This window comes from Crotalus tigris, unplaced genomic scaffold, assembly GCF_016545835.1.
Source record: "Crotalus tigris isolate CLP2741 ecotype Arizona unplaced genomic scaffold, ASM1654583v1 scf7180000017735.2152567, whole genome shotgun sequence".
Taxonomy (NCBI): domain Eukaryota; kingdom Metazoa; phylum Chordata; class Lepidosauria; order Squamata; family Viperidae; genus Crotalus; species Crotalus tigris.
Window position 1 is genome coordinate 1424884 of NW_024096601.1, and position 20632 is coordinate 1445515.

The window sequence follows — 20632 nt, forward strand, 5'->3', positions numbered from 1 at the left end:
GCAAACTCACCCAATTCCCCCAAGGGGGTCCGCCATGCAAAGCTCGGAGGAGGTGGGGGGGAAGGCCACGCCCCCCCTTTCCCCCCCACTGGAAAAGGCGGAGCAGGAAGAGTCCCAGGCTTGCAAGGGAAGGACCCCCCCCCGTCTTCCTGCCCCAATTCGCTTCCTCTCTAGGAGCTTGGCTCGTTTCATTTAACCCTTGCAAAGCCACGAGGAGGGATCGGCCGGGGGGGGGGCTCCACCCCTCCCCGCCGCCCTTTTGCAAGCCGCGCAGGATGCGGGCGAAAACACCTGGGCACCGCCGGGCGGGCGCGGCCAAGACTGCAGCGGATGCAATAGAAATTGCAAAAGCATGCAAAGTTGCAACGGCCCCCCCCCCCGGGTGCATCCTCCGCTTCTCATCGGGGGGGCAATGAAAAGCCTCCCCCCCCCGCAGCAAGATATATTTCCCCCCTCCCCCGCTGCCAGGAGGCGCCTTGCCTGGAAAGCGCGAGCGAGGCGTCGCTGCGGCCCGGCCGCCGAAGGGTTAAAGCCAGCGACGGCTGAATTCCTAGAGAGGAAGAGAAATGTTTAAAAAAAGGAAACAGGAAGAAGAAAGGAAACAGGCTCCTCCCAGAAGAGGGCGGCAGGGGCGGGGGGGGGGCAGCCGGTGCTGTAGGAGGGGAGTCCGCTGCGGGTGAGCCCCGAGGCTTTGGGGGAGCAGGGCGGCCTGGCGCTGCAGGGGAGGGCCGGGAGGGCGGCCCAGGAGGTGGAGGAGACCTCCAGGCTGGAGCCCTTGCCGGGAATGGGAGGGGGGAGAGGGCAGAGGGGCTTTTCAGGTTAGCCCTGTATTTTTTTCCAATAAAAAATCATGGTTTTGGCTGGTATGGGGGGGGGGAGGAAGCGTGGAGGGGGGGGGAAGTATGTGTGGGGTGCGCGTGGCCTTGAAACGTGGACAGAAAAGCCTGCTCCGCCCCCCCCCATTTCCATTTTGCATAGCAATTTTGATGGATGCTGTTCATGGAGGTTTAAATCAGGCGTCTCCCACTTTAAGACCTGTGGACTCCAATTCCCAGAATCCCTTAGCCATGATGGCTGGCTGGGGAATTCTGGGAGTTGAAGTCCACCGGTCTTAAAAGTGACTATGGTGGGACACTCTCCCATGGTTTAAATCAGGGGCTTTCAAACTTGGCCCTTTTATGACTTGTGGACTTCAACTCCCAGAATTCCCCAGCCAGCCATCATGGTTAAGGAATTCTGGGAGTTGGAGTCCACAATGTGTCTGTCTGAGGAATTCTGGGAGTTGAAGTTCACAAATCATAAAAGAGCCAAGTGTGAAAACCCCTGGTTTAAATAGTACAGAAGAGAACCTGCTGTTTCTCCCGAAACAGTGTTGCGTGTTACTGATGTGTATTTTGTATACAAGCCAGTGAACAAGTTCCTTTTTCTTTTTAGAATCACTTGCGTGATTCATGCATGCTGTGGAGAAGTGGATTTTGCTGAATCTTGAGCAGAGTTCTTTAGCAGTCTAGTCATGGAAGACAATTGTGTGGTTTTGAACCCTTTTGGTAAGTTTTCTGTTTTGAGTTTTCAGAATCAGAATGTTTTGCACAATCTTTGTTTCATGACCTTGTATCAAGATCACGTGAAGTATTAATATTACTTTACAATGCCTTGGTAAGGCCACACTTGGAATACGGCATCCAGTTTTGGTCACCACGATGTAAAAAAAATGTTGAGATTCTGGAAAGAGTATAGAGAAGAGCAATAAAGATGATTAGAGATCTGGAGGCTAAAACATATAAGGAACGGTTGCAGGAATTGGTTATGTCTCGTTTAATGAAGAGAAGGATGAGGGGGCAGGATAGCAGTATTTCAATATCTCAAGGGTTGCCCCAAAAAAGAGGGAGTCAAGCTATTCTCCAAGGCACCTGAAGGCAGGACAAGAAGCAATGGATGTAAACTAATCAAGGAGAGAAGCAACCTAGAACTAAGAAACTTCCTGACAGAACAATTAACCAGTGGAACAACCTGCCTCCAGAAGCGGTGAATGCTCCAACACTGGAAGTTTTTGAGAAGAAACTGGACAGCCATTTGTCTGAAATGGTATAGGGTGTCCTGCCTGAGCAGGGGGTTGGACTAGATGACCTCCAAGGTCCCTTCCAATTACTACTACTACTACTTATTATTATTTCTTCAGGTGTACCAAAAGATATGGCTTGACTAATTAAAACATTTGTTTTTGCTTTTAATGCAATTCTCCAGTCATTGTTACAGTAATTGAATGTCAGCCCCAAATATTAAAAGCACAGTGGATGCAGTGATTTATCAATGAGCATTAGATTATGGAAGTGTTAGGAAAGAGTAAGAATTAACCTGAAATCCTAGAACTTGGGATTTAAGTAGCATCTTTTTTGAAACTTTTAAGTGTCTGCCTTTTAATAAAATGTGCTTGTTTGCAACTTATAAATATATGCCAGTTGCATGTGGCTGAATCTTGATCACCTGACCGTGAGGATGCAGCAACAGTTGTTAAGTATTAAAACTAGACTTGTCACATTTTTGAGTGCCATTATAACTTTGAAGGGTCAGTATATAAATGCTTGTTAGTCAAAGGCAACTATGTCCCTTCTATAATCCCATGGAATATTAAAACTGTTGTAATAATGCTCATCACCTATAAAAGGACAGAGAATGAGAATGGAGGAATGAATTACCCAAAAATGGTGCCACAAGGAAGAATTCCTGCTCCATAATTTTTGTTATTTAAAGAGTAAAAAAATAAAGAGATACTGTAAAAATGTGTCTTGCCAAAACCTAAAAACTCAAGTCGGATTGATTAGTGTGGCATCTAAAATCATTCTGATGGTGTCGCAAAATAGTGACCACTTTTCTCTGAAATAAAAAGGAAGATATAGTGGAAATCTCAAATGGTAGAGATCTCACCTGTGGAGGTGGTTACCAGCATCAAATTCCTGGGTGTGCAGTTAACTAGTAGGCTGGCTTGGTCACTCAACAGTGAGACACTGGTGAAGTGGGCACAGCAGCGCCTGCATTTTCTGCATCGCATGAGAAAAGCACATCTTCCTTCCCCTGTCCTGACCACTTTCTACAGGGGGGCAATCGAGAGCATCCTGTCATACAGCATCACGGTCTGGTTTGGAAGCATCACTGCTTCAGACAGGAAGGTGGTACAGAGAGTGGTGAGAATGGCCGAAAAGATCATTGGCAGTTCCCTCCCTCCCATCCAGGACATAGCACAGAAGCGTTGTTTGTGCAGGGTCTGTAAGATTAACTGGGACACTACACATCCTTTTCACGACCTGTTTTCCTTGTTATCTTCTGGGAGGAGGGGGCTTTGTGGTATCCATAGCAGAACATCCAGATTCAGTCATAGTTTCGTTCCATACAGTATTAATCTTGTGAACTCTCAAGCTTCCTCCTTCCGTTATGTATTCAAGATGGACAGGGTGTAATATTTATGTTACGGGTATGTAGGGGTGTGGGTCTATACATGCTGTGTCATGTATGTGTTCACTTTGAGAGCAGGCAACTAAATTCATTTTTGATGTGTGTCGTGCCCACAGTAAAAAAAAAAAAAAAAAAAGACAATAAAGGTTATCTTGGTAGACAAACTAAAAAATATTATTTTCCTATTTTCATTAGACGTTAGCCGTTCAGAGATGGAGAATAAAGAAGAATCGTGTGTTTTGGGTGCAGCAAAGAAGGGAGATAAGAAAAAGGAGCTGCCGCAGAGAACGAAAATGAAATTAAACCAGGTGAGGAATAAAGCATCTCCCTCTCTGATCGGGGATCACCCTGGTCAGCTTGACAGTCTGGAAAAACACGATAAAGGAGACGAAAAGCATACCTTCCTTCAGCGCCAGAAAAGCTTCCATTCTGACTCGAACCTCATCGCTCGTTGCACCAGTTACATCAAGGAGCAGCCGTTTAAATGTGAGAAGTGTGGAAGGAGCTTCAGCCTGAATGCACACCTCAGTGCCCATCGGCGGATTCACACGGAGGAGAAACCCTTCAAGTGCTCCCAGTGCACCAAAAGCTTCAGCGTGATCGCCGGCCTCACCAGTCACCAGAGAAGCCACACGGGCGAGAAGCCCTACAAATGCGCGGAGTGTGGAAAAAGCTACAGTTCCAGCACCAGCATGGCTTACCACCAAAGGACGCATCGTGGGGAGAAACCTTACAAGTGTTTGGAATGCGGGATTGGCTTCAGTCTGAGCACCAGCCTCATCTCCCACCAGCGGATTCACACGGGCGAGAAGCCTTACAAATGCCTGGAGTGCGGGAAGAGCTTCCGGGTGAGCACCAGCCTCACCTCCCACCAGCGGATTCACACGGGGGAGAAACCCTACAAGTGCTTGGAGTGCGGCAAGAGCTTTTGCGTGAGCACGAACCTCACGTACCACCAGAGGACGCACACGGGGGAGAAGCCTTACAAGTGTCTGGAGTGCGGGATTGGCTTCTGCCTGAGCACCAGCCTTACCTACCACGAAAGGATTCACACAGGAGAGAAGCCCTACAAATGCCTGGAGTGCGAGATGAGCTTCCGGCGGAGTTCGGATCTCAACACCCACCAGAGAATTCACACGGGGGAGAAACCCTACCAGTGCATGGTGTGTGGGAAGAGCTTCCGGGTCAGCTCCAGCCTCACTTCCCATCAGAGAACGCACACGGGGGAGAAACCGTATACCTGCTTGCAGTGTGGGAAGAGCTTCAGTAGAAGCACACACCTGAATGCTCATCAAAGAACCCACAGAGCAGCTGCTGTGTGAATACTTAAGTCTGAAAGCAAATCTCATTGAGGGATTCGCTCAAGGAACACACACACACACACACACACTGATTAGAATGTGGGACAAGATTAATTTGTAGTGGACCAAGTGGAGCATATTAATGTTCTGGAACTACAATAGGAAACCTATTTCCCGTTCATCTTCTTTGTCCGGATGTCTTAGTACCTAACTTTTGTGTCTCCCCTACTTTCCTTCTGTAAATGTGGGTTAAAACTTTGCATAACTTCAGTGCTGAACTGTTATACAAGTGACAAATAAAATCTTTAGTATTGTCCATTGTTCCTCAAATGTATGTTGAAACTTACTAATTCTGTCTCCAGAGAATGCAATGGTCACTCCCATGTCACAGCCCTCCTCTTTGGGGTGAGAGTAAATGGCTGGGGATGGGGGGAGAGGAGTCACGGACGGTCGCATGAAATACCGCTTGCCTTAACGGGCAACTTCTAGAATGCAAGGCCACTGCAGAGAATTCCAGAAATTAAAATCTGCACATCTGGAGCCAAATAAGAAAGTGCTGTCCTAATGTAGGACTAAAGAGATGTTACTTTAATCTCTGCTAAGACTATGTATTAATCTGATAAGATCCTACCTGTTAAGAGATCTATAGGTAGATGTTTGACAGCTTGTCTGGGTGAATTATGAGATACGGGCACATATTTTTGAGAGGCGTGGGACACAGCAGTCTTCTCCATGACCTCTAAAAATCATGGACGAACCGTGCTAGACCTAACCCTAACTGTGCTAGATTAATAAAGTCGGGTTGTTCCTATCTTCAAAAAGGGTGAAAAAAGAACTGGTGTTGGGCAAAATTCTTTAATAAATCCTTAAGCAGTTAGAGTGCCTTTAACACTAAAACATCTTGCTTGAGAGGAGTGTTTCTCAAGAATAAATTGACAGTCCTATGATTACAATTTTATAATCTTTTTATGGGCTTTGGTCATGGGAACGCAACAGACACTGCAGTTCTTTATTTTGCAAAGCATTTGATAAAGCCTGGGTGTCCAATCTTGGCAACTCTAAAACTCTGTGGACTTCAATTCCCAGAATTCCCCAGCCAGCATGCAAAAAGCAGCTGAGAGCCTTGGGGGGGGGGGGGACCCCAAGATGTATATTCTAAATTCCAATGAATAAGATTTGCTTGGTTGTGGCCAGCTGCATAATTTACATCTAACAAATACAGATTTAATCAACGCATCAAAGTTAACACAAACGCTGCTACGCAGATATAGGAATGCAACCAAATTCTTACTCTGGAGAGTACATGGAGAGTCGGTGTATACAACACTTACCTAGAAGACATAGGTATTTGAAATGATACAAGTCAAGGTGTTGTTTCTATGTATTTATTGTAAAAGTGACGACATGGAAATGGCTTTAGATGGCACCTCTTGGAGTTTTGAAGTTCATCCCTACGGTGGGCTGTGTGACCTGCAGATTGGACAGGCTGCCAAAATCCTGCGAATAGAAGAGAGCCAAGATAAGCAGATCCCTGGGCAAGAGCTGAAAAGGAGATCTTTTCACTCAGGCTAAATTATCTACATGAAAGGATCTTTGAGGCTCAATTTCCTTGGTATGCAAAAACAAATGAAAGCTTTTAGCAATCATGCATTCACCAAGTATTTTCAGTGATTTGCCAAGAAGTTAGGGTTGCTTTATCCCCTGTATATAATAATAATAATAACAACAACAATAAAGTTGGAAGGAACCTTGGAGGTCATCAAGTCCAACCCCCTGCTCAGGCAGGAAACCCTATATCATTTCGGACAAATGGCTGTCCAGTTTCTTCTGGAAAACTTCCAATGTTGGAGCATTCACCGCTTCTGGAGGCAGGTTGTTCCACTGGTTAATTATTCTAACTGTCAGGAAGTTTCTCCTTAATTCAAGGTTGCTTCTCTCCTTGATTAGTTTCCATTCGTTGCTTCTTGTCCTGCCTTCAGGCGCTTTGGAGAATAGCTTGAGTCCCTCTTCTTTGGGGCAGCCCCTGAGATACTAGAAGGCTGCCTGCTATCCTGTCCCCCCTCGTCCTTTTCTTCATTAAACTAGACATACCCAATTCCAGCAGCCGTTCCTTATATGTTGTAGCCTCCAGTCTCCTAATCATCTTTGTTGCTCTTCTCTGCACTCTTTCTAGAGTCTCAGCATCTTCTTTACATCGTGGTGACCAAAACTGGATGCAGTATTCCAAGGGTGGCCTTACCAAGGCCTTGTAAAGTGGTATTAACACTTCACGTGATCTTGATTCTATCCCTCTGTTAATGCAGCCTAGCACTGTGTTGGCCTTTTTGGCAGCTGCAGCACACGGCTGGCTCATATTTAAATTATTGTCCATTAGGACTTTGAGATCCCTCTCACAATTATTGAGCAAGGTACCCCCTAAACTATATCTGTACAGTGCTTTTGCTTGGCTTTTAAACACACTACATAAAACTGCCCAAATCTTTCAGAACTGCTACCAAGTGGGCTGACTTTGGGGGGGGGGGAGAGCATCTTCATGTCTTGACTCCCGATGACTGCCTGGATAAGTTTATGCAGTTTTATTGGCAACATTTTCAGAAGTGGTTTGCCATTTCCTCCTTCCTAGGTTTCCAAGGGAGGGACTGGCCTGAAGTTATCTAGCTGGTTTTATGCCTACGGTAGAACTAGAACTCAGTCTCCCATTTTATAGCCTGGTGCCTTTAACCACCTCAGCACACTGACTCTCCTGGCTATTTTATTTTCACTTAACTTCAGACTCTCATAATTAACAGCCATTTTTTTAAAAAAAAACAAACAAAAAAACCCCAGCCACTTAGTTATAAAAAAGCAATTTTGTGGACACCCATCCACTCACCAGCAACTTCAACATTTCCTTTGTATCTGGATCCACTTCAATGATCTCCTGATCCAGGGCAGAGACCTGAGGAAGAAAGAGGCAACGATTGACGGTTATAACAGAAGTCCAAGAATTGAGTCAAAACACAGCAATTGTGCAATGTGTACATTATCATAAGCCCCCTTCTTACAGGTAGCCTGAGATTGTCGGCAAGGTGCTTCAAGAAACACGAGCAAGGAGTTACAAGCATCAGCCAAAACTATATACAAATATGAACATGGCATGTTTACCGACAGCAGTCTTCCCTAACCTGTTGCCCTCCAAATATTCTGGGGACCATTTCCAGGAACATCAGTTTGGTACCAAGAGTTCTGATGGATGGGAATGATAAGGCCCCTAATCCTAAAACATCTGGAAGAGGGCAAAATGTTGAGGAAGGCTGAGACAAATACACCAGAATAAATCCGTTCTCCATAAAAACTACTGTTAAAGAGTGAAGCACTGGGCATCAAATACAAACAAATCCTCAGTGAGATTATATATTCATTTGGGCTATCCTTTATTCTCAGATATTCTAAGAACAAAATGTACCTACAGGTAGTAACTGCAAATACTTTCTAATAATTCTGGAACCCCAAATTTAGAAACTTAATAGAATAGCCTTTCCACCAGTGACTGAAATTGGAGTCTCAAGAAAACATGGAAAATATCTCCCATGAAAGCTGCTCAAAAGGTAATTTTCTGCCCACATTTGCCAAACTACATTGCAAACAGAAAGCATTAGGGCTCTTCTCCTCCCACTTATATACTATTACAGGAAAAAAAATGACCTTCAACTTTTAGTCACTCAAAACAGTAAAAGGAAAAAACAAAACAAAAACCAAACCAGCAGATTAAAAACATAGACTTCAGTTAGACTTCACCTCCTAAATATATCCAAGGAATTGTATCAGGACAGCACTGTATTCAGGTAGGTATATAATCAAAAATATCTTCCAGCATCAGAAAATATCTCTTAAATTTATTCTAAAATTATGTATTGACCTAACTTATAGTTGTTGTTTTTTTGGTTTTACTTCCTGTCATTTTTGTTCACGACCCTAATTTTAATCTTAACAAAACCAGAGTAATTTTACCCATTTGGCTAATTTGGGCTATTTCGTATAGGGCTAAACTACTACAGCTTTAAATAGTCAGGGTCCTACAAGAGCAAGCCTGTTACTTTGTCAATCAGGGGTCTTCAATCTTGGCAACTTTAAGACATGTGGACTTCAACTCCCAGAATTCCCCAGCCAGCCATGCTGGCTGGGGAATTCTGGGAGTTGAAGTCCACAAGTCTTAAAGTTGCCAAGATTGGAGACCCTTGTTGTAAATCATCAGAACAGAAAGAAATCAAGACTGTGTGAGCAAATATTTTACACATATTTCTGTCAAGACATAAGCCACGCAGAAAGACAACTGCATCGTTTTAGTACAGCAAGAGTGCCCTTATGTTAATGAGGAATATAGTACAGCAAGAGTGCCCTTATGTTAATGAGGAAAAAAAGCAATCAAAACTACTGTGATTAAGACTTCTAAAATCAAGTGCAAAGTCTCAGACGCTATTGGGCTAGATTAAAACCGTGTCTGAAAAGCTCAGGGTCTGAAGGAGATGGGAAGAGGCTCCACAGACACGGGAAATGCCTTCAGGCTTTCTCTGCCTGCACTATCAATGACGAGGCCACAGGCAGAAGGCCGCCATCACTTTCGAATGCAGGCTCGGTTCATCTGGGGAAGCCAACTTCTGCGCTACAGGGAGTCTTCGACTTACGACCACGAGCCCCAAATTTCTGTTGCTAAGGGAAGACATTTGTTAAGCGAATTTTGCCACCTTTTATGACCTTTCTTGCCAAAGTTGTTAAGTGAATGACTGCACTTGTTTGTTCTGTGCCTTCGGCAAACAGCACCTCCCACACCTTCCCTTTTATTATGCAGCCAAGGCGTGGCTTCCTAATGCCTTCTCCTTTGTCTTTGAGCCACCCCATTGCATTCCTCTGTCCTACTCTCTTTTCTTGCCGGCGTTTTTGTGCATCCGGGATATCTCCCAGCTGTTCTTCATCACTGTCCAGCTCAGGCTCCCAGCACAGCTGTGTCTCAACCTGAGTGCAAGTAGAGGGGCCAGGCTTCTAGTCAGACTGTCTTGGAGCTCCTCAGAGCCTTCCTCTGATATCACTCCAGGCCCCTCCTCCTCTTCCTCTGTTTCCTCAGACTCAGCTGCCAGGTCCACTGGCTGGCGAGGAATCACAACATTGTTGTTAGTGACCCGGTCATTAAGTGAATCTGGCTTCTCCATTGACTTTGCATGACCCCGGGACACTGCGACGGTCATAAATATGAATCAGTGGCCAAACATCTGAATTTTAATCACCTGACCCATGGGGATGGTGTAACGGTCGTGAGAAAAATGGTTATAAGTCCCCTTTTTTCCATGCCGCTGTTGACTCTGAATGGTCACTAAACAAATTGTAATTAAGTCGAGGGCTACCTGTATTCCCTGACCTAATGCTAGGCCCCATTCACACAGGCAACCACAGTAACGCTCCTACAAGAACAAGTTCCTAAAATGTATTTGGTTCATGTATCCTTCTTCTGACGCTTTAAAAGCAGGGGTGTCAAACTGGCAACGTCACGTGACATATCATGACTTTCCCCCCATTGCCGGCAATGGGGTGGGTGCAGTTTTGCTATGATGCCTCTGGCCCACAGGCCAGCAGTTTGACCCTGCGTTAAAGTCACACCTTCGCCTTACAGATGACAAGTTTGACAACTTCAAGGCAGCTGAGTGATTCTGAGCCCAGAATGATCCTAAACTGAATACGTTGCTCCTAAATCCACATTAGCTTTTATTAATTCTCAGTAGTGATTTAAATCCCAATTTATTGACCAGAAAAAAAGCTTTATTAGGTAAGATTACAGATAACCCAGAAACTATGTTTTGCTACGATGACTTATATATTTCAGAGAAAATTCTTGGCACGCCAGTTTTACTGGAGCTAAATATGCTTTTACTTAATTTTAAGACATGAAAGCTCTATGAAGCTCATCCTGAGATATAAAACTTACCTCTGGGACGTAGTTATCCCTTCTTTCTCTTTCCTCTTCTTGTAGTTTGATGGAGATGCCTCTGACTGGCCCTCTTTGAATGCGTTTCATCAGGTGGGTGACATACCTGTGGAGAAGGACGGGGGGGGGGGTTTCTAGTATATTTCACTGTGATTTCTGTCCCCCTAAAAACAATCAGGCATTCAATAAATCTCAATAAGCTCTGAACTGACTCAACAAAGCTTAGCCTTAACGTTTCAAGTATAGAAAAATGCCAAATCAAGAACAAAGTGGTTGCCTCTGTTCAAACAACCCAGTTTTTAGTAATGTCTGAAAAGCTCAGGGTTTGGTAGGAATAAATTAATCCCCCAAACACGGGAAATGCTGTCAATAATGCTTTTCCTGCACTATCAATGACCAGGCCACCAACAAGACCAAAATCACTTTCGACGCAGGTTCTGCTAATGAGCAAAAATCAAGATTTAGAATGACCACGTGAAAACTTTGCACGGAGTCGCATCAGCAAGCTTGCCTACCCAGCGATTTTGTTCCGCAGTTTCTTGCTGGGGATGATGGCGATCTCTTCGCACACTCGCTTGTTTGTGTGGAAGTCATTTCCAAGGCGAGTGTAATATTTTTCAATGATCACCCGGGCTGCTTTTTTCACCGTCTTCGTACGGACACGCCCCTAAGAAGATCCAAAGAAACCAATACATCAGCCAGTTAAGGAATTAAGACTTTCGAATGTTGCAAACACCCAAGAAATTTGAAACCGGGGATGACCCAATTCTCCAGCCTGCATCTCCCCTTGAAAAGTACTTGGGACCGAAAAGCCTCAGAAATTCTGCTTTCCTGGATGACAAGCTGGACTATAGAGTTTCTTTCTTAAGAAACTCTGCAATTTTTAGGAAAAAAAAATGTCTTTTTCTAAAGGTTTATCGATTTGTCTGTACCTGATGACAGAGTTCACACATTGCACTAAATCATGACAGGATTGGATAGCTTTTGCCTTAATATGTAAGCAGTTACAAACTATAGTTTATGAGGCTGAATGAAGCAACACCTGACCTCAAAGTGTACAGTACGGAAAGTGAGAAAGAAACAGTTAAAGAATTCTGCTGCTTTTATCCCCCCAATCCAGGGGTCTTCAAACTTGGCTCTTTTATGACTTGTGGACTTCAACTCCCAGAATTCCTCAGCCAGGCATGAAGAAGAGGTCCTTCTGGTACAGGGGTCTTCAAACTTGGCCCTTTTATGACTTGTAGACTTCAACTCCCAGAATTCCTCAGCCAGGCACACTGGCTGAGGAATTCTGGGAGTTGAAGTCCACAAGTCATAAAAGGGCCAAGATTGAAGACCCCTGCCCCAATCCATATAAACAGACAACCTGGCATTACCATTCACCCACACAGACCAGGCAGGCTAGAAAAGGCAGGTGTGTTAAGTCCAAAACCATCAGGGGATTATTATTTTCCCTCGCCCCCCCCCCGCAGGTGAAATTCCCCCTGGCAAGCCTACAGCGCTGACTATCCTCCCATGCAAACGCATCATTTTGATGGGAGGGAATCTTTACCTGTGGGATCTCTGCCTGCCAGGCAGCTTTTCAAGCAGCAAGGCGGGGGGGGGAGAGGCAGGCAGGTGAGCCCCACCCCCAACGACGCCTCTTTTCCTCCCCCAAAACGGGGGGGGGAGGAGGACCCCCGGCCCTTTCGCTTCCGCAGCCCCTGATTGGATCCCGTCAAGCCCTTGGAAGCCTCCAGAGCCCGCCCGGCCTAGCTGTTCCCCCGCAGCCTCCATTCCCGTAGCCATTTCTACGGCGGGAAGAAATCCCCCGGAAGAGGCCAGGCCGGCCGTCAGGATCGATTTTACCGAGGGGCCCACCGACCCTTCTCCCGGACGCTACCGAGACCGCCCCGCATTTCTCTCCCGCCGCCGCCGCCGCCACGGATGGCCCCGGATTGCTTCGCCCCTTCTCTCACCATCTTGGCAGCTCCCGATCGGAAAGGGAGCAAAGGCTCTTGGGAAAGGAACTAGAAAGGTCGGTCTAGCAGAGCAAGCAAGCGAAGCGGAATTGCGCCTTTCCTGGCGGCCCCTAGCGGCCCGGAGGACCGCCGTACAGGCACAGAATCTAATGGATTTGGATAAATTCTTGGCTGTATTTTGATTTTTAGACAGAAAGGCAGCACTGACGGGCTTCTGGCATTCAGGAAAGGGGCAGACAGTTCTCCTTGCAAAGAAAAAATAAAAGAATAAGTAAAATAAAAGGGCCTTACCTTATTGTCCTCCAGGGAATATCAGCACTGTGGGCATACAACCCAACCATGTTCATCCTAATCCCTTGATGGAAGAATTTCAGTGCAAAAATACAATATTTTATGAGCTCCGGATAAAGATTTTATCATATAGCAATATTCTCTTTCTTTAGAGCGGTGGAAGAGGAAGAAGAATGAGGTTGTGCAATGCTTTTTCTACAATTTAACATAGGAACTTCAGGGCTACATCCATAATACAACAAAATTCATCATCAAAAAAAAGCTGACAGCCTTACTAAGCAATCTACTGATAAGCTTCAGATAAACTGAGCACTAGCTGGGATGTCAAATTTCCAGGGCCAACACAGAAATGCATAAGACCTGGAAAGAAACCTACTTATGGAATAGCTATACAAAAACATTAAACAAACCATCAAGTTTATATATGTAAGATAGCATCTTCGTTCAACTAATATGTATGTAAGATACATTTTCATGGTGAAGAATAGTTTTAGAGAAGAATCTAACGGGATTATTGGTAGTGAAAATACCAAGTGTGTCAATAAGTCCAGAAATAAAACTGTGTTGGGTTACTAAAGAAAATGAAACCAGGTGTTTTTCATTATATCTGGTTCAGCTCTCCAACCCATTTTTTTTAAATATTTCTCCCTTAATGTTGGAGGTTCCCACTCCAAATTATTTCTAATATGTTTTCTCTATGACTTTCATTTCTTTGAATGGAAGAACAATACTGATAGGAGAGTTTTAAAGCTATAAAAATATTTCTGCTACATTTTTCCCATTGACTTCAGGAAAGAAAAGGAATTATTGTGACTTTTAAAGATTTTTACTGGTTTTATATTGGCTGTTTTATTTATTGTTGTGCATCGTCCAGAGTCCCCTTTGGGGGAGATGAGCAACTATATAAATTTGATTAATAAATAAATAAATTTCCAGGCAGAAAATAGGACTTAATATTGTGTGAAATCTATAAAGAGCTCGTTTTTAAACTGGTATTTCTGCAAAACTGCAAAAGTTATGCGGTTACTGGAGTCTTAAAACTATCTGGGTAGCCAAAACATGACAATGCAACTTGTCTCAGGCTGAAAAAACACACAAGTACAACCAAAAGCCTTGCCTATATGTCAACACAATAAACGCTCCCCCGCTTTTGACATTTGATCTTAACCAAAGGCCGAGCAAATGTATTGATCGAACTGCATCAAGAGGACAGCAATTTTGTTTGAGAAAAAGATATATACTGATGCCACAGAAATAAAAGATATTCCCAGGGCGGTCCTTTCAAACTATTATCACAAGCGAAGTCTAAACAACCAGATCATTTTCATGCACAGAGTACCCTGCTCAGTTTAGCTATCAGGCCAAATTATATTTAATTCACTCAAGACCTAAAATAATAAAAAATATTATACTTAGTTCATTCAGATCTGAAAGGTGCATCAAATGCTGTAATGGGAATTTAAAATACGAGTACTCCTCAACTTACAAACATAATTGAGCCCAAAATTTCTGTTGCTAAGCGAGACACTTGCTAAGTGAGTTTGCCCCATTTTATGACCTTACCACAGTTAAAAGAGAATCAGTTGCAGTTGTTTGTAATCTGACTTCCCCATTGACTTTGCTCATCAGGTCACAAAAGGTGATCACATGACCCCAGGACACTGCAACCATCATAAATACGAGTCAGTTGCCAAGCGTCCGAATTCTAATCACGTGACCAGGGGGATGCTGCAACGGACGTAAGTGTGGAAAACGGTCATGTTACTTTCTTCAGTGCTGGGGTCTTTCTATAATGGGTGAATCAATTATTTAGTTATAATTTTGATTTTTATGGCCACATTTATGCACTACTTTGGGCAGCTTACAAGCGTGAAAATATGTTAATAGGCTGCATTAGCAGAAGGAGAGAATCAAGATCACGCAAAGTGTTAATACCACTTTACAAGGCCTTGGTAAGGCCACACTTGGAATACTGCATCCAGTTTTGGTCACCACGATGTAAAAAAGATATTGAGACTCCAGAAAGAGTACAGAGAAGAGCAACAAAGATGATTAGGGACTGGAGGCTAAAACATATAAGGAACGGTTGCTGGAATTGGGTTTGTCTAGTTTAATGAAGAGAAGGATGAGGGGTGACACGATAGCAGCGTTCCAATATCTCAGGGGCTGCCCCAAATAAGAGGGAATCAAGCTATTCTCCAAAGCAACTGAAGACAGGACAAGAAGCAACGGATGGAAACTAATCAAGGAGAGAAGCAACCTAGAACCAAGGAGAAACTTCCTGACAGAACAATTAACCAGTGGAAGAAGCAGTGAATGCTACAACACTGGAAGTTTTTAAAGAAGAGACTGGACAGCTATTTGTCTGAAGTGGTATAGGGTTTCCTGCCTGAGCAGGGAGTTGGACTAGATGACTTCCAAGGTCCCTTCCAACATTATTGTTATATTATTATGTTATCATTATTAATATGGCCATGCCAGGGGGAAACGTCTGTAATTAGTACATTGCAACAGTGGGTTTTCTTAACACCCTGTTTCAGAAGCCATGTTTTCACGGCTGTCTTGAAACTACGTGGCTGGATCATGGAAGATCTCAAGAAAAATGCTCTTTTGGAGAAGTCACTGGATTTTGGAATATTGGTTTATATACTCATAATCTCCCTATTTCCACTGGGATAATCTCTTAAATTCCTTATCCTAGAATTCTGATGTTACATGGTTTCATCCATGATTTATATGTTCTTCTGATGGAAATGTGGCGATACTTCTTTGAAAAAGGGGATGATAATTGCATTTTTAAGAAGCTGGACTTCGAGAATTTTAATGGCCTTCTGAGAAAGGGGTTAAGCATACTAATGAGGACTTTTCTTGCCTATTTGGTTTTTTTTAATTAAACAAATATATACGGTTGCTCAACTCACATCCAGTGACTTGTTTTCACATCGTGTTGACAAAAATCTGAAAAACAGACCTCTGCCTTATGACAGCTGGTCAACTTATAACCGTGTTTAATGACCAGTTACAACAGCACAGAAAAAAGTAACGGACAACTAGTCTTTGCATTTACAATTCCCAGTCACGGCATCAAGATTTGTGTGCTTGGCAATTGACATTCAGGACAATTGCAGTCCCAGAGTCATGTGGTTGAGTTGCAACTTCTCAATTGGCTTGACAGTCAAGGGGAAGCCGGATTTGACGTGATTTGCTTATTAATCAGGGCAAAAGAGGTCATAAAATTGGGCAAGAATCACTTAATCGCCCTGCTTAGAAACGGGAAAGACCTGTAACAGAAGCCAAGTGGATCCAATGTGGAATTTGTTTATATTTCGTGTTTAACCAAATTCTGCTTCAAGTACTGTGTTACTGCGAAGTTTGATCTTGTACCAGGAGCAAAGTTATACAAGGTTCCTCTGCAGATGCTCCTGTGGAGCGTGCCAGCCACTTACCTCCAAGGTAACTTCATTCCAGTCTCCAATATCCGCACGTTGCTGCCAGCAAACGCAGCCGTCCTTGGCCTGTTCGATTGTAAAGTTCTTTTAAGCTCTAAGTTTAGCCCCTGAATGGCCCACCTCTGTTCTTTGCACCATTCCCACCTGCTTTTAAATGAAATGATCCCATGAAGAACAGGATTCCTTCCCGATTTTTCCAGAATGCAGGAAAAAGTAATTTGATAATACAACTGATTATGTGTATGCATTCTGAGTTTTGTTTGTACCAGCAATGCAAGAGTGACGGTAAACTCCTACTATTTTTTATGGTGTTCCAACAAACCAAGTTTGGAATCTTTGGGAGGCCTGTGCATTCACCAATCCAGATGTTTGTTTCCTTCTCTATACTATTCATAGACCAGTATAGACCAGCATAGATGGCTGACTGGGGAATTTCTGAGAGTTTAAGTCCAAACATCTGAAAGTGGTCATGGTTAAGAAAGACTAGCACATGCACACACACACACACACACACGTTAGACAATGTGGGTAGGGTAGATGAGCCCAGCTCCCTGCAATGTTGAGGTTGTGTTGCCCACAGTTGGCACCAGCCCCCTCCAATTTAGGAGCACGTACAGACGAACACAAGAATGCATACTTGTGTGTCTTTGCGTCATTCTTGATTTCTGGACAAGTCCTCTAAGTTTTCTTGACAACGTTTTAGAAGTGGTTTGCCCTTGCCTCTTTCCTAGGGCTGAGAGGCCATGACCGGCACAAGGTCACCCAGCTGGCTTTGTATCCGAGACAGGACTGGGACTCATGCCTTTAACCACCACACAAACTGACTCTCCCATTGTTGTTGTTAATTGTGAAGTCCTGTCCGACCCATCACGACTCCATGGACGTTCTTCCAGGTCTTCCTGTCCTCTACCATCTTCTGGAATCCATTTAAGCTCACACCTACTGCTTCAGTGACTTCATCCAGCCACCTCCTTCTCTGTCGTCCCCTTCTTCTATTGCCCTCAATCATTCCCAGCATTAGGCTCTTCTCCAGTGAGTCCTTCCTTCTCATTAGGTGGCTGAAGTATTTGAGTTTCAACTTCAGGATCTGGCCTTTTAAAGAGCAGTCGGGGTTGATCTCCTCTAGGACTGACTGGTTTGATCGCTTCGCAGTCCAGGGGACTCGCAGAAGTCTTCTCCAGCACCATAGTTCAAAGGCCTCAATTCTTTGTCGCTCAGTCTTTCTTATGGTCCAACTTTCACAGCCATACATTGCAACTGGGAAAACCATGGCCTGGACTATACTCACTTTTGTTGGCAGGGTGTTGTATCTCCCATTACAGACACACAAAATATGGTTTTCCAGACCAAATTTGGTGGGGAGATGGAGACTGTAGGGGTGTTAAGGCTGGGAATGGACGTCCTTTGTTTATTGGAGGTCTCCTGCCTCCTTCCCCATCCTTAAAACCTCCAAGAGCAGCCTGGAAAACACCAGGCCTTTCTGGAGATTTGGCCAGCAGGTGAGCAGCGCATCTTCACCCCTTAAAAACAGCGTCCATTCCCAATTCCTCATTCACAGCCTACATATAGGTAGTCCTCAACTTACAAGACTTTGTTTAGCAACCGAAGTAACAACGGCATTGAAAAAAGGTGACTTATGACCGTTTTTTTCATACTTACAACTGCTGCAGCATCCCCATGGCCACGTGATCAAAATTCAGCCACTTGGACGGAGTTTGACTGACTCGTATTTACGATGGTTGCCAAGTCACGTGGTTGCCTTTTGTGACCTTCAGACAAGCAAAGTCGAGGAAGCCAGATCTGCTTAACGACCACGTTACTACTTAAGAACTGCAGTGATTCACTTAACAACCCGGGGCAAGGCAAGTTGCAAAATGGGGCAAAGCTCGCTTAAAAACCATCTCAGAGGCACTTGTGGTCGTTAAGTCGAGGATTATCTGCACACAGACAGCAGCCTTTCGGGTTTCCCCCCCGTCTCTTCCAATCCCCTGCCCTGCAAGAACCACCACCAGCCAGAGGATCTGCTGCAACGTGTTTTATTATGTGCCAAGAACTACATCACAGCTTACTCCACACAACTGTAGAAGAATGCAGTCTTGCCTGCATATGCTACAATGAGGTAGAGACTTCACATACTGCTTCACAACAACCCCACAAAGAGCAGCTGGAATATGCAACATGAGCTCAGCAGGGGGAAAAAGGGAGAACTTAGAACATCCGTTCTTTGGCACACAGCTTTCCAAGAGACAGGGGGGGAAAAAACCCAAAAATAAAACAAAATTATAACTTCAACTCCCAGCACAATCGGTGGGGCTGCACTCACTGCTCCCGAGGGGGCCTCCCGTCCCTCTAAAACAGAAAAGGGCTCCTCGTAAAAACTTTGCTGGCCCGACCCAGCGCAGCCCTTACCTCCGCTCAGATATAAAAAAGAAAATTGAAGTCTCGTGACTTTTGTGATTAAAAACCTTTTTGTCAAGCCCCCCTTAAGTGCAACTTAAAGTGCAACGAACTATATACAGCAGATCAAAGATCCATTTATCCGGTCCAGTTTCAAAATCCAAAATATCCTATTCCTTTCTTCGGGTTGTAAATACTGCCATTCACAACTGGGATTTTTTTTTTTCTTCCTCCTTCTTTTTTTTGTTTCTTTTTTTTTTTTTTTTAAACTAACAGCTCCCAGAAATAAGTTGCAAGGATGTTAAAAGCTGCCAGGAAAGAAAAAAATCTCGTCTCAAACGGCTTAAAAACCATTTCAAGAGTGTAAAAAGGAACTGGTAAAAATCCTGGAGCATAAAATATGAAATATGATTTTGGTTTCAAGTGAAGAACAAAGTCTCCTTGTTGTTACAGTAAAAAACACCAGCTGAACATCCAGTTTATTCCGTTCAGATGGGGAAGGGGAAGGGAGGGGGGGGAAAGGTTAAACGAATGGAAAGGCACTGTATGGCAACTGCAAACAAAAGGGAGCCAATGAGAACTGCATTATTATGCATTCTACCATCAGTATTGCAAGAAATGTAAAAAAAAGGGCCCTTGATAAATAAGAAATTTGAAGGCATCTGCATTCAATACCTTCTCAACCTATGATCCCTTGATGCTTCTCATCAGCAACCAAGGAACCAAAGTCTGGGAACTGCAGAATTGTTTCGAGGGGCCCTCCCCTCTCAAAAAACCCCCAAACAAACCCCCGACAAAAAAAAACTTCACTGTGCATTAGTGCAGAAACAAAGAAAGACCAGCAAGTGCAAACGTGAAGGCAAGGTTCCCCGTTAGTCCTTCAGACGGGCATCTCCCTCAGCCTGGGTGTGGCACCAACTAGAATTGGTGGGCTTCTCTTCCCTATAGTCAACGGAAGAGCTTTGCCCGGCAAACAGCTCTAGCTGGCGTCGCGATTCTTCTGGTTACGCATCAATGGACGGTGGTGGTGTAGGATCTCCATGGAATGTTTCCAGTGCCAGCAAGAGCGACAGAAGTATTTGAAGCACATCTAGGTGGGACCAAGAAGATCATGAGAAGGTCTGAAGCTACCTTATGCTAAAAGTCTGGCTACTGGGTCAGCGTGGACCAGCTGTAACTTTCTGAGGTTTTAGGCAGGATCTGGATCCTTTCTCGGGCTTACCTGGAGATGGTCAGAGTCACATCTGAGACCACCTTGATGCAAAAGGGAAGATCTGCTTAAGCTGCAGCCCTTCTGGTGTGCCACTGCTCAGCATCTATTGGGTCAACTTTAGCATCGATTTGTAGGAAGGGCATGGCTATGAGGTTCCATATAGGAAGGGGCCCTATGGATGTTAGGAATCTACCCACCCAGAAGGTCCTTGGTCCTATTTCAGCTTGGTTATTTTCTTGCAGACGTTTCATTACGCCAACTAGGTAACATCATCAGTGCTGTTTGAGTAATGAAACATCTGCAAGAAAACAACCAAGCTCATTTCAACCCTGTGCTACTAATATTCTCCTTTATTGCTACCCACCCACAAATACAAGAGGGCACGCCAAATTGAAAATATAATTTCCCTTTGTAATAAAAAATGGATTATTTTATCTTCCTTCTATGTGACTCTTCTAGTTCAGCTTCTACTAGACTGCAAAACTGCAAATTTTCCTTGACACAGCAAGAAGCCAACTTTGCCGGTCTGAGTTTTTCCTGACTAGATTTGGCAGTTCTCACTGGGTTTCTTGAAAGCATGGGCAGGGGAAGGCCACTGCTTTCCCCATTTCTAC

General features: G+C 44.3%; 3 protein-coding genes and 2 non-coding genes across 9 annotated transcripts in view; 1 reads left to right on the forward strand and 4 right to left on the reverse strand.

Moving 5' to 3' along the window:
* Positions 1-624: 624 nt before the first annotated feature.
* Positions 625-5067, forward strand: LOC120306341 (zinc finger protein 239-like). Its single transcript, XM_039339430.1, has 3 exons — positions 625-676; positions 1435-1547; positions 3646-5067. The coding sequence occupies exons 2-3, from the start codon at positions 1514-1516 to the stop codon at positions 4770-4772; spliced, it is 1161 nt and encodes a 386-aa protein (XP_039195364.1). The 5' UTR covers positions 625-676; positions 1435-1513; the 3' UTR covers positions 4773-5067.
* A 1053-nt stretch (positions 5068-6120) lies between these two features.
* Positions 6121-12771, reverse strand: RPS17 (ribosomal protein S17). The gene is made up of 5 exons (XM_039339544.1): positions 12666-12771; positions 11223-11374; positions 10708-10813; positions 7624-7689; positions 6121-6248 (listed from the first exon to the last, which is right to left on the reverse strand). The coding sequence occupies exons 1-5, from the start codon at positions 12666-12668 to the stop codon at positions 6168-6170; spliced, it is 408 nt and encodes a 135-aa protein (XP_039195478.1). The 5' UTR covers positions 12669-12771; the 3' UTR covers positions 6121-6167.
* LOC120306405 lies at positions 9229-9363 on the reverse strand. Its single transcript, XR_005556271.1, has one exon. It is a non-coding gene; the product is annotated as a small nucleolar RNA SNORA71 (small nucleolar RNA).
* On the reverse strand, positions 11014-11143 carry LOC120306406. Its single transcript, XR_005556272.1, has one exon. It is a non-coding gene; the product is annotated as a small nucleolar RNA SNORA71 (small nucleolar RNA).
* Positions 12772-18428: 5657 nt separating the features above from the next.
* Positions 18429-20632, reverse strand: part of CPEB1 (cytoplasmic polyadenylation element binding protein 1) — a 33180-nt gene continuing 30976 nt past the window's right edge. For all 5 annotated transcript variants that reach the window (XM_039339546.1, XM_039339545.1, XM_039339547.1 and 2 more), the window contains one exon: positions 18429-19895. In XM_039339546.1, the coding sequence (XP_039195480.1) occupies positions 19785-19895 (111 nt within the window). In that variant the 3' untranslated portion in view covers positions 18429-19784. The remainder of the gene's footprint in view (positions 19896-20632) is intronic.